The sequence below is a fragment of the Bidens hawaiensis genome, unplaced genomic scaffold, assembly GCF_021521415.1.
Source record: "Bidens hawaiensis isolate Kalapana, Puna unplaced genomic scaffold, B.hawaiensis_p1.1 tig00002181_1, whole genome shotgun sequence".
Taxonomy (NCBI): Eukaryota; Viridiplantae; Streptophyta; class Magnoliopsida; order Asterales; family Asteraceae; genus Bidens; species Bidens hawaiensis.
In genome coordinates this window covers 409,289-422,385 of record NW_027491116.1, presented here as the reverse complement: position 1 = coordinate 422,385, position 13,097 = coordinate 409,289, and the positions used below count along the sequence as shown (strand labels likewise).

The following is a 13,097-nucleotide window of genomic DNA, read 5'->3' as shown; positions in this document are numbered from 1 at the left end:
TAAAATTGTCATTTTAGTAATAATGAGAATTCGTTATCAAATGATTGTCATTTTTAACAAATAACAACCTATATCAACTATAGGTTCGGCATTCCAAATCTTAGGACCATTTTATGTTAATCATGTGTTTCATGATTGAATCAATCAATGCATCTATCGTTTAAGTCCACAATTTTTTTCCAACTTATTTACTTTCGATTTTCTTGTCAAATACGTGCAGTTTTAAATCTGTACGACCCATGAATCTAGCGGACGTAGTTTTAGAAACAATGTCAATAGCATCAGCATACAAAGAAGAACCAGGCACGCTTTAAACGTGCCCTAGCTAGTTTAATTTGGGTGTGATTTGATTCGTTAGTCCATATCTTTTAACCAGGTAAAATAATGAATATTGTATGACATGTTTCCTTGTGATACAAAAAGACACTTTAGCCATGAAAAATTTACCAAACTAACTACTTTGCGAGTCTCCTGATTTCAAGATTTGTTGCTTCATAGTTCATACTTCCACTAATGTGAATTCAAAAGCCGAATTTCTGAAATTTGATTGTAAACTACAATGGCAGGCCAGTAAACTTTGATTGCTAATGCTCATTGTAAGTTACAAAACAAGATTCTAACTTGTCATATAATAATAGTTATTCATCATCATTCATCAACTCAATCCAGAAAAAAGAATACAAAAGAAATTACTAATTTTCTAGATTAAACATTCATATAATCTACAAAATCAACTTGGATCACATGCAACACACATGAAATGACATTAAAAGTTATGAACAGAATTATACATAGGAAATAATGTTAAAATTACTAGCCAAATGTTGTTGAGGGATTTGAATTTTCCTAGAGTGGGCCTTTGGATTGTTTACTAGGGGCTGATGGGCTGTTACGCTTTTTAACTTTTAGACCCTGTATGGCCCAAGCCCAAGGTAAGTTTGGGCCTTAGCTCTGATCAATGATCATAGAAAGCGTCCGCTCATGTAATTTTTGTTTTTATTTTTTAATCAAATTATCAAAGGACAATGAACCAGAGGCCACTTGGGCAAGAGAGACTAATCCTTGGCAACGGACCGTTATTGAAGAAGAGAGAATTTAGTTCACAACTTTGGAAATAGAGTGATGTACAGGTCTATGACTTTAGAAAGAGAAAGGGGATCATTGACCTTCATTGTGGATGTTCTAAGATCACGTGTAATAGTAAGTGACAATGACAGTGAAAATGTTAGTCACGCAAGCGCCATCTAGGCATGAGGAGTTTCACTATCAAGTGATAGTGAGTGATCTTCTAAAGTTCTTTTTACAAACAGTTTATTATCAACAATTACTTGTCATCCGAAATGTTAGTCCAAACACGTGTCCAAACCGTTTGCAAGATTAAAAGTATTTTCTTGAAAACAACCACATTATCATTAAACAAGTTATTTACTTGTTTTTGCTCCGACAAATAATAAAACAATACAAAATCAATTCTCATCCAAGTTGTTTCACGCCGCTTTTCACAGTGAGTCCAACAGAGAACCCAGTGGGTGTGTCCAACAGAGAACCCATCCACACCACGTCCACATCACAGATCATCGTTACTGCTTTAGATGGTAATGCTATTAGCTCCAACAATAGTACACTGTTTTTAGTGGTTTCTCTTCGGAGAGAGGAAAGTGTTCTTGATGCAGTGTTTTTTTACAAAAAAAAAAAAAAGTCTTTTAATGCAGGTTTCAAACCAAACATAAAATACAGCCAATGAATAATAAGGTTCTGTGGCAAAAAGGAATTTCGATGATATCAAATTAGGAATCGACAATCAAGTTAATTTGCATGTAGCCTCCCTGGTTAAAGATGCAGAAGTCAACCACGAGTTAAAGAACAACATCAACAGTAAGGATGTTAGTGTTCGCTCTTGAACCATTGTAAGCACTTTAGAGATTTGGTTGCTCTTGATACAAAATTCTTAAAAGCATCTTAAGTGCATGTAATTTCATTCATACAATTCTTGTCTAACTAAAGCAAAAGCAAACAAGTGCTTTATAGCAAGAAAACAAATGTTTAACTACATTCAAAGTAAACTTGATAAAAGCATCCATTTTTGTCATTTAAGGGAAAACCAATCATTGCACTAATACACATCATCAATTTCATTTTATATACATATGATAGATAATAACAACTCATCTAAATAGACCACCAGTCTTCAAATGTTATGGAGGGACACCTATTTACACATGACCATATACATATGAAAATTCATGCTCAGTTCATATGCAACTCTCTAAATATTACTTTATATACATACTACATAACTATATTCCGTCTAATAACCAGCTCATCTTAGTAACTGCTTTTACAGAGATTCCCTTTCAATGATTATCAAATCAATAATCTAAAGGTATTAAATTTCATGAAAACAACATCAACAGCTTACTTGTGGATTTAGGATCCCAAGAAACAGAGATACTTCATAATCTTGCGCTTCTTGGTTCGATGTTTCCTCCCCCCTTTAGACGAGCCTTCAGAACTACTAGATGATGGCGATGATGCTGACGTCTTAGGCTCATTTGCAGTCCTATTGTTGCAACGGTCTCGTGGTTCCCTTTTAGAAGCGGGATTCGTTTTGGAGGTTTGTCCTGTACAAGGTTTGGACTCCTTGACATGAGATCCTGCGGATAAAAATCACAGGAGCATATTAATTTTTACACACACACACACAATCTATGTTCATACTCTCTAGTTTATCAAATAATACTATAAGAGGGCTCGTGGGCCAAAAAACAAACCCAAAGAGAATAACATAAAGAAAATTCAATGATGCATACAAGAAACAATAAAACAACTAGCAATCCAACACGCTTTATGTTGGAGCAAAGATACAAATCATGCCGAACTTACTATATATGAAAGCTATCAGGGTTTCCAAAGAGATTTCATTCCACATTTCATCGTCTAAAAACCTATTAAACACTCCCATGAAATTATTGATGACATCATATAGATTCATGAAAGACAACGATGGCAATAAAGAATGAATCAGTTGAGCAATTGTGTGCCAATAACCAAAATGACACACAATGATCAGACCAAGAAAGAAATATGAACTTTACTAAACTAAAAGTAGCCTGCACTGGTGAACTCCTTGACAAACCAGGTTGCATGTTAAGATAAAAAGAAAATAGTTACTACAGTATTAAAACCTCAACTCTGCTTTGTATACCCAGATGTGACCTTCCTACATTATCTTAATTAGGACTGGCAAACTGGTCGAGTTAGGCGGGTTTGGGTCACGGGTCAGAACAGGTCCGTGTCAATATATGACCAAAATGAGTTTGGGTCAAAACGAGTCGCTTTAATATTGTATTGCTCTCCCACAACCGCTTCGGGTCAAAATGGGTTGTCCAAAATGGAGTCAGGTTGGTTGTTTAAGAAGAAAAGTATCAAAATAGGTTCACCCGCTATATTTTCTTATGGTGGGCAGTGGTGGTGTAGATGGCGGCAGTGTCGGTGTTGATGGCGATGGTGTCGGCGACAATGAGTAGATGGTGGAGACAAACAATCGTCATAGGCGTTGCTAACCAATTTGGATCCTTTTAAGTTAACAAGTTTATAATAGTTATCCGTTTTGACCCCTTGACCAAATTTGTTAGACCCAAATTGATTGATATGAGCTGAGATGACCCCAAATGAACCATATACAATTTAGACAAAATGGCAAAAGACGTCCTTTACGTTTGACCCGATTTCATTATACGTCCTTTAATGAAAGAAATAGCAAAAGGCATACATCATGTTTCAAATTCCTTTCACGTTACGTCCTTTGGCACTAACCCAGTTAATTTGTTTCGTTAAATATAGTCATGTGCAAGGCACACGAGGGTAAATTTGTCTTTCTACCCCTTAAGGGACTGTTTGTGTGGATTCCATAAAGTTTGAGCTATGATGAAAATACTTTAAAAAAATAAAGATAAATAATTATTTAATACACACACACATATATCTCCTCCCTCCCTCTCACACTCTCTCCTCCCTACCGCCGGCGGCCATATTTCTGCAAAAGAGGATCAGCTGTTGTTCCGTTGTTCGGGTCGATATAAGACCCAGATCCGAGAAGTGGGTCGGGTGTCTCTTTGTCTACCAAAATCAACTTGGTTTCTGTCTCCGACTAGGGTCAATGGCTCCATCTTCATCTTCTCCAAAACTAGCCATCATCTTCAAATCATTCGAGTTCTAGGTTGATTGGAGCAGAGAGAAAGGAAGATGAGAGATAGGAACCTCAAACCCCCGATAAATTAGTCCAAATCTAAGATTCTGGGTTCTCTTTAGAGAGAGAAATACCTGCAATTTGGGGGGTTTTTTAGAGTGAGAGGGAGAGAAGCATCTGTGATTTGTGGTGGTGGTTGCCGCTGGAGGGAAGGGTGGGGATATACTGGAACAATGGTGGTGTCGGGGAATACGAAAACGATGGCGCCGGCGGTACAGTTTCAAAATGGGGTGTAGGCGGTGGTTACGGTGATGTTTCTTTGCTGGCGGTAGGGTATGAAGGGTTTTGATGGATCAGAGATGTGAAGGTGTTAAGGATATGGATCATGGATCAGAGATGGAGAATTTTAGAGATAGAGGGAGAGAGAGTAGAAAGGGATAGAGATAGAAAGGGATGGAGGTGAAGGACGGTGGTGGAGGAGCGTGGCGGTGATGGAAGTGAAGGACGGTGGCGGTGATGGAGGTGGAGGACGGTGGCGGTGATGGAGGTGAAGGACGGCCGGCCAGTTGTTGGGGTGAGAGAGAGAGAGTATATATGAGATATATATATATATTAAATATTTATGTTTTTATTTTTTTTTTTGGCTCAAACTTTATGGAATCCACACAAACAGTCCCTTAAGGGGTAGAAAGACAAATTTACCCTCGTGTGCCTTGCACATGACTATATTTAACGAAAAAAATTAACTGGGTTAGTGCCAAAGGACGTAACATGAAAGGAATTTGAAACATGATGTATGCCTTTTGCTATTTCTTTCGTTAAAGGACGTATAATGAAAATCGGGTCAAACATAAAGGACGTCTTTTGTCATTTTGTCTACAATTTATTTTCGCTAAAATCAACCAATTCTTTAAGAATGGGTCTTGATTGCCACCTATAAGCACTTGCACTTGTCCAAACAAACATATCTCTATGTCATGTAAATTACAGAAGCTAAATAACATAAATTCTACAATATCTAAAGGCAGAAAGAATAGAAAAGATGAAATAACATACCTAACGTGGTTGGCTGTGGGACCACTTTTCTTGAACCATGATCGATATTATCATCTCCTAGTTCACGCAATAGGGCATCTGAATCAAAAAAATCTTCTGATGTTATACTCCTTGTCATACAGCTTGAATCAGCAGAAGTCGTGCGTGATAGGGGAATAGCAAGATCATCCAATTCCAAGTAATCGCCCCTCAAAACATAATCTTCAAGAAGACGATCCGGAGATTGATTTGCCACTGACGGCTGATCTTGAGAGTGATCAGCCATGGCTGGTGGTCCACTACCACCACTACTGTCATCCATCAAAAACACCCTGTATAGTGCCCTAGAATCCTGCATTTATCCAACCAAACTCGCAATTCACTAGCAGGTTGGATTAGAGATATAAAGAAAAAGGAAAATGTAACTACATTGCGAGCGTTTGATTTAAAAGATAATGTGCATACCGGCTTACTGTTACACTTATCATTTGTTGTGTATTCTTGCATCATCAAATTAGTCTTTTGTCCATCAGAAACTGGCCCTTCATAAAACTGAAGAGTCTTTCTCAAACAAATAACCAAAGAAGAGTGTATCTCACTAGTCTCCCCTGTTGACATCCAAAACCCGCTTTCAGTATCCGGTCTTGACCCGGACCAGATGTACCACATGCCAGCTGCAAGAAGTTTAGCGTCTTAAAAAAATGCAAATTCATGATTACATGAAGGCCTGTAAATAAGCTAAATGAACATGAATCGGGCATGCCAGTGTTCGTTTGTTTAGCTTTAACCAAACAAACGATTGAACATGAACAATTAGACAAACAGGGCTTTCTTGTTCGTGTTCATTAATAAAATTGAACTGTTCGTGTTCATTATGAACAAAAATAATCATAAAGTTAATAAAACTATAAAAGATAACCGGCATAGATGAATGAACATAAAAGATTAAAAGTAATCATAAAGTTAATAAAACTATAGTAAATTGTAATGAGCGATATTGATTAAACTGCCACGGGCCTAAAAGATTAAATGAACATTAAAACGAACAAAAACAAACTTAAACAAAAATAAACTAACAAGCATAAATGAAGGTAAACAAGCAAACATAAACGGATATAAACAAATGAACGTTCACGAACAAGACGTGCGTTCATGTTCGTCCGTCTTACTAAATGAACAAAAGGTCTTTTTTCATGTTCTTTCATTTAACTAAATAAAAAAAAAAAGTTTTGTTCAAGTTCATTTGTTTACAAACGAGCATAAAGCAACTTCCAGCCAACGATTCACTAAATGCTGGGTTCATTTACAGACCAAATTTCAATGATAAAAGTCATATAATATGAATGCTAACCAGGAAGATTTGAGGGTGTGAATTGGTAAGGATCCACACCAGAAAGTACATTCAAAGGCAGGGCGGATCCGCTTTTGAATCGCATCAACGATTCAAAGACAGCTTCATCTGTTGAATATTCATTAAGTTCAAGTTGAACTGCAGGATGAATGGATTCTGGAGGACACATTGCAAAGTTTTGACTTTTGACTAGATTATACTTTCTGCACAGATAGTAATCAAGTGTTAGATACACATTAAAGTAGACTGACTGACTGACTGGTAATAATAATACTAACTAAATTATCAATTCTCCTTATAAAGCCCTAAAACAACAATTATAACTATAAATAATCACACAGTAATTTAATTAACAATTGTATTGTATCAATACGAACGCGTTAACTTGTATAACAGTAGTAAAGAAACGGATATAAAGTGACGAAAAGTGTAAATTCGAGATGATCGGGCGTGTGAATGTAGACGGAAAGGCTTTATGTGAGTTTGGGTGTGATCATCGACGAATAAGCTTAGCTTGAGAGTAGACGACGACGACGACTCCGGCGTCTGCTGCTTTGACTCTGGCTGTGTGTGGCGTGTTCCTTAACGATGTAAGCAAACAAGTCAGAGTGATTAATGGTCGTGCTTCAACGGGGTTTATATACTCAACTTGAATCAATTTGTTAACTAGGGTTAGACTTTGGTTAATCCTTCTTTCGAAAAAAAAAATTGTTAAAATCGTCTCGATTTTAGTCATTTATATAAGACTTCGACCAAATGACTTTTTTTTTCAGTTAGACCATTCAGGTAAACATATTCAGGCGTCAATCACGTTTTTAGTGTCATTACATGTCTAGCATCGATAGCTGATTATGCGTCTGACATTAGCCATGCGTTCTGGGTTAGTTACCTGCCCCGCGCCAGTTACACGTTCGGTGCCGATTAATGCATCAGACATGCATCATTGATTGTGTCTGAGGCTGGTAAGGTCTCCGACACAAGTAATTCGTCAGGTACCAGTTAGCACGTTAGACGCCTAGGTCTGGTTAATCGTCCACATTGATAACGTGTCCCACAACATTAACGCATTTGATGTAGGTGAATCCTTGAAGTCGGTTGTAACTAATCATGCGTCAGGCACCTGTAACACCTCCCAAGTCAATTAATGTGTTCGACAGCGGGAACATGTCTGACGCTGATTAACGCAATGACATTGGTAAAAATATTCTAGTAAAAATAATTGTAAAGTAGTCATTTGGTAAGTAAAGCATCAGGGTGATAACGAGAGACTAGGCACTCGTGTTGCTTTCACTAGTTAGTTAGATTCTTGAACTGAATGAGTATTATCTTACCTCAGTATCATGCCTTCGGTCGAGTGTTCACGGACGTTGACCTTAGGTGAGGGTTTTCACGGCTCGAAAAACAAGTGTATATCGATATGATAAATTTAGCCATTTGAAGGATTCGTTTGCGCTTAGGAAAACAATCACTGTATATTTATTTATTTAGGATTAGGCAGAAGAGGCTAAGTATAAAATGAAAACGCACTTGAGTTGTGAAAACTCCAGAAACTCATTCTCAACTACATGTTTTTAATTAATGTTTAAATCTTGTGTTCCACAATTAAAGTGAATAAAAAATGTAAATATAAATATAATTTCTTCTCTCTCCTGAAAACATATATAAAAATTAGTAAAAAATAGCAAAACATTTTTTTTTGTTTCGATGTTTTGTATTAAATGTTACAACATATATTACATAATAAAAAAAAACGATACTACAAATGGTTTTTACGGACTTTCACAACTGAAGTGTTACCCACCCAAGAATATATACATACAAAGGGAGAGTGAAATCAGTGAAGCCGAGACTGACTAGTAATAATTGATTTCATTTCGAGTAGATTAGATTATCCTTCTCTCATCGATAATCTAATAATAATAATAATAATAATAATAATAATAATAATAATAATAATAATAATAATAATATGCTTTTCATCAATATCAGGTAATCTTCCTATCAATCACATCTAATTCTCTATTAAACATGCTTCAATCAGTTAGCTGATTTCGCTTACTTGTCCTGTGATCCTTTGATTTTTCATTTTTATTGCTTGCGCTTGCTGCTGTGTGACTCGATTGCTGCTTATCCTGCTCACTGATCCCGTGTCCTAACTGTTTATAGATTAATTCATGGTGTATAATAATTGATACTTAAAACTGATCAGTTAGTGTAGAAAATTTGATATTGGTGTATTCATGTTAGTTTCTTGGTTTACAGTTGATATAATTATTGAGTAAGAGGGGTAGTTGGAAGATGAAGAGCCTCTTGGCCCACCCATATCGAGCTGGGTATGTATCAATGCATCCCACTCGCACAATCGACTTGTGCTCAAGTCGAGAAACTGATAGTTGTTGTACCAAGCGATTAGCCATTCAATTGTAGCTTGACCAGCTTCTTGGGCCCCATAACGATCTCGAACTGATTGAAGGACCCAGAAATGGCCTCGGGTGGAACACGGTTGCAGATTGATATCCCATATTCATTAGTCGGAAGATGCATAAGGGTGGTGTGATTACTAGTCAAAGCACAAAGAACCATTGCTTCTGACTTAATTCCACTCATGGCTGCTGACATTAGTTTACAAAAAACGCCAACCTTTTGGTTCCGCATCTCTTCAAGTCTGGATTGTTCTTCACATACATCAGTTTTTTAACACACAAAGAATCAACATCATAGTGTTTCTGAACTTCCTCAGTGACCCCAACACGTATATCATGGCTACTTAGTGTTACTTCTTGTTCAACCTCCTGTGAGCGGTTTCGTTTATCCCAATTTTTGACCTTCAATTTAATACCCAAAGACTGATCTTCGATTGAACATCCGAAACATGCTCAGACAGATCTTCAGTCTTCGATTGAAGATCTAAAACATACTCAAATCGATCTTCGTCAATGCTAGGGCTGTTGTCGGGGATTTCTTTGTTGACCGGAACTTGAGTGTTGCAGGGGAGTTGTATTCCAGACATCACGGATTTGATTTCTGCAACATCACCTCTCACTTGTGAGACTATGGCGTCGAGCTTGGTGGCGATGGCTGCCAATGCCAATTGAGCGGTGATTTGATCAAACGTAATGCTGCTACCATCGTTACCTTCCTTCTGGTTATTCCGGATCTGCACCATCGTGGTTCCCGACAATGGAACCAAATGACAGAAACCAAAAAACGAAAGCTTGATTTTATTAGAAACGTAGAGATAGTTAGCCCAATTCGAGATGGGCTTTTCTCCGGTTAGCCGATTCGAGATAGCAATTCTCCAAGTACAAGGTTAATAAACCCTAATATTTTTAACACATAAACATGATATCCTACAAACCAGAACAAGGACATATATATAAACTTAATTGCCTAATAACTGATGCATTAATTTTCTAAACCTTAGTTCTTCAGTTTATCCTTCTTCCTCATTAACCGCATTGACCCATTTGATTTAGTCTCTTGACCCACCCATTTCAAGCTGGGTATGTATCAGTTGTAAACCATCAATTGTTCATATTAATATATCTAATGTTTAATTAAGTGGCATGCTAGGATAATCTATTTTGTTGTTACAGTTCTAAACAAAATTTGCAAGTTTAAAATGCTTTCCTTTTCTATATAATAATAACGTGTTAATCTTTGATTTGAATAATTCACTTGTTTAAATTACCTTCCTTTTCTATAAATACAAAATTTTATATATAATTTTCCAAAACAAGTATAATATTTCAAACACTTCAAAGAATTTGACCGATTTTCACCGATTTTGACTGGTACCGATTTTAGGGGGGCGATTAGTTGAAATCGAATCGGTAGCCCTCCAATTTCCGATTAATCGGTGGCTAATCGAGATTTTTATAACACTGGATTTCAGTAATTCACAGGTGACAGGTTTAAAAACTCAATTTCCCCAAATATGCACTCAGTTCTAGTTTTCCAAATTTGACTCTTAAGTATACCAAAAATAAGTTGTTATAAGTTAGCAAACAGTTATCATTTATTGATGCTATTAAGTTTTCATCGTTGGAAAATCAACATTTTTGAACTGTTTTAGTTGCAGAAGACAGTCAAATTAACATTTTATGCTTCTGCTGTTTAAAGTTGTAACGGACTTGATTATTTTGACTGTAGGCACAATAATTAGACAACCAATTCCATGTCATAAATCTAAATATGCGATTTTTTAATACTTTCTTTGTGATGTAGTGTTATATACTTATATAGTGAAATTTTTTTTTGCTTTGTCTCTTCATGTTTAACCTACCCAAGACTTGTAGCATATCTTTCCCAAATGGAAAAGATGACCTCATGAACTTTGAAGTAACTATTCGCCCTGATGATGGATACTATTTGTATGTATATCTTTTTAGTTTTCTTTGTTGCTAGAAATTAGAATTATAATGTCTTTTGTTTATAATTTGCGAATTATAGCTTTACTTTTATCCAACATATTATCTCTTTCCAGAGGTGGCACCTTTGCATTTACCTTCTAGATTTCATCCATCTATCCACACGAGGAACCAAAGGTCAAATGCAAAACAAAGGTACAAACTTTTTAATAACCATAGATATTCTTGATCTTTTTGGTACTTTATAGTTCAACTTATATGTAACAAATCATGCAATTCTTAGGTATACCATCCCAACGTTGATTTGGATGGAAACGTGTGCCTTAACATTCTCCGTGAAGACTGGAAACCTGTTCTAAATATAAATACTATCATTTACGGGTTGTATCATCTATTCATGGTAAACTCTTTATAATCAATATAAAGCTCTTTTTATATCTTTGTCGATTTGTGTTGAATTATTCTTATTTTGTTTGTTTGCAGGAGCCGAACCATGAGGATCCACTCAACCGAGAAGCAGCTGCGGTATTGAGAGACAACCCAAAAATGTTTGAATCGAATGTGAGGAGAGCAATGGCGGGTGGGTATGTGGGTCAGACATTCTTCACCAGGTGCATATAAAGACCGCAAGGTAGTAATTAGGTGGGATGGTGGTTTGTTTGTGATTGGCATAGGTGTGTGAAAAATGTCTTGATTCCCAAAGGTCTTTTTGCAAGTTGGGGACAAAGTGATGTGTTTGTATGATCTTTTGTTGGATCCCCATTATTTTGGGTGGCTTGTCCTGTAGTACTCTGTGTTTCTTGGAAGATAACGAATCTGCTACTGGTTCATACTCTCATCTGTTGAAATGTTGATTGAAAAAGGGAGAACAAAAATAGAGGGAGAAACTAGACAGTAATGTGTTTCATATGTATCACTGAGTAATTTATAAGGATATCTTTTATGAAAAAAGATTACAACTAGATTAGTCTAGTTTAGTGGATAAGGTGGTCTTAACAAAACCATGATTAGAACACAATCAGAATTTAATTATAATAATGCAAATCTCTCTCTAAAGAGTGAGCAGAGTGGTTACAGGAACACCACCCTGTGTGTATCGGGCCGATTCTCCCAAACTTCTAACAGTTTTATAACCGTTCAACGGTCTATTTTTGTTTTCTTTTTCTAAAAACTTGCTTTTCAACCTATAAATTTAACTAAACATTCAACACTCTTTTACACCAAAAAAAAAAAAAAAAAAAGTCTCCTATATCTCCATTCATCCAAAACATCTACATCTTAATCCCATGCTTTTTTTCTCTGAACAAATGGCGCCTAGAGTACAACTAAGATTGTGGACAGATGATGACGAAATGGCTTCGGGAACGGTTTGGATGAATATACTAGAAAACCCCCCCCCCCCTCCTTTTTGCAGCAGCGAACCAATGGATAATCATAAACATAATAGTAAGCCCAAAAAATTAGCATACTTTCTTTTAAATGGCTGACGTGATAACATCATATGGCACCCCTTGATCTAATTAAAGTGTTTGTGACGCCGACCATGATTTTTAATATGAAAAAAATTTAATGATATATATTAATATAAAGGGTGCAACAAAATTTGAAATTATTAAAATAATAACTCCAATTTAAGTAAGACTAAGATAAGAACTCTACTACATTAACTCAACTCAATATATAACTATAATAAAAAAAAACTCAATGCAAAGTATGTATAATCTGGTCCAACTCGCATATCTATCTGGCTGTGTATTATATACATCATACTTGAGTCTTTAAGACATGTACTCACCCAATTTTAAATGATTTATTCTTTTATCCCTTTCAACACATTTCTAGCATAAGTCACGGTTACGCAATTTTGTTGGTTCGTAGTATATTGACGGAGTGGTGTAACCTTTTCAATAACGGGTTTTCATAAAATAAAGATGCTAGGTAGTGGGGGATCTTGAACGAATAATTTAGGTGGGGTGTAGGACTTTGAACAAATAATCTAGATAGGCCAGACTCCATACATATAATATCTTTTTGATTTTTTCAAAAAAATTACACTACTGAGTGAAAAAACTGATGGGGTCGCGGCTCGGCCTGGCCCGTATGAAGATCCACCCATTGTGTTAGGAATATAGTCCATTTATACTTAGTGAGT

General features: G+C 36.2%; 1 protein-coding gene and 1 pseudogene across 2 annotated transcripts; one reads left to right on the top strand and one right to left on the bottom strand.

Annotated features, from left to right (window-relative positions):
* Positions 1–2,109: 2,109 nt before the first annotated feature.
* Positions 2,110–6,748, bottom strand: LOC143608724 (NAC domain-containing protein 78-like). The gene is made up of 4 exons (XM_077083682.1): positions 6,576–6,748; positions 5,690–5,898; positions 5,246–5,576; positions 2,110–2,654 (listed from the first exon to the last, which is right to left on the bottom strand). The coding sequence occupies exons 1-4, from the start codon at positions 6,742–6,744 to the stop codon at positions 2,428–2,430; spliced, it is 936 nt and encodes a 311-aa protein (XP_076939797.1). The 5' UTR covers positions 6,745–6,748; the 3' UTR covers positions 2,110–2,427.
* A 4,099-nt stretch (positions 6,749–10,847) lies between these two features.
* LOC143609276 (NEDD8-conjugating enzyme Ubc12-like) lies at positions 10,848–11,760 on the top strand (annotated as a pseudogene). The gene is made up of 4 exons (XR_013149391.1): positions 10,848–10,948; positions 11,062–11,140; positions 11,229–11,345; positions 11,429–11,760. The product of XR_013149391.1 is annotated as an NEDD8-conjugating enzyme Ubc12-like (transcript).
* Positions 11,761–13,097: the final 1,337 nt, after the last annotated feature.

Excerpts from the sequence above, each read along its gene's own strand:
- LOC143608724 (XM_077083682.1), bottom strand. The coding sequence starts at position 6,744 with ATGTGTCCTCCAGAATCCATTCATCCTGCAGTTCAACTTGAACTTAAT. Across the intron at positions 5,899-6,575 it reads CACACCCTCAAATCTTCCTG|CTGGCATGTGGTACATCTGG; the intron begins GTTAGCATTCAT and ends AACTTCTTGCAG. Across the intron at positions 5,577-5,689 it reads ATAAGTGTAACAGTAAGCCG|GATTCTAGGGCACTATACAG; the intron begins GTATGCACATTA and ends GGATAAATGCAG.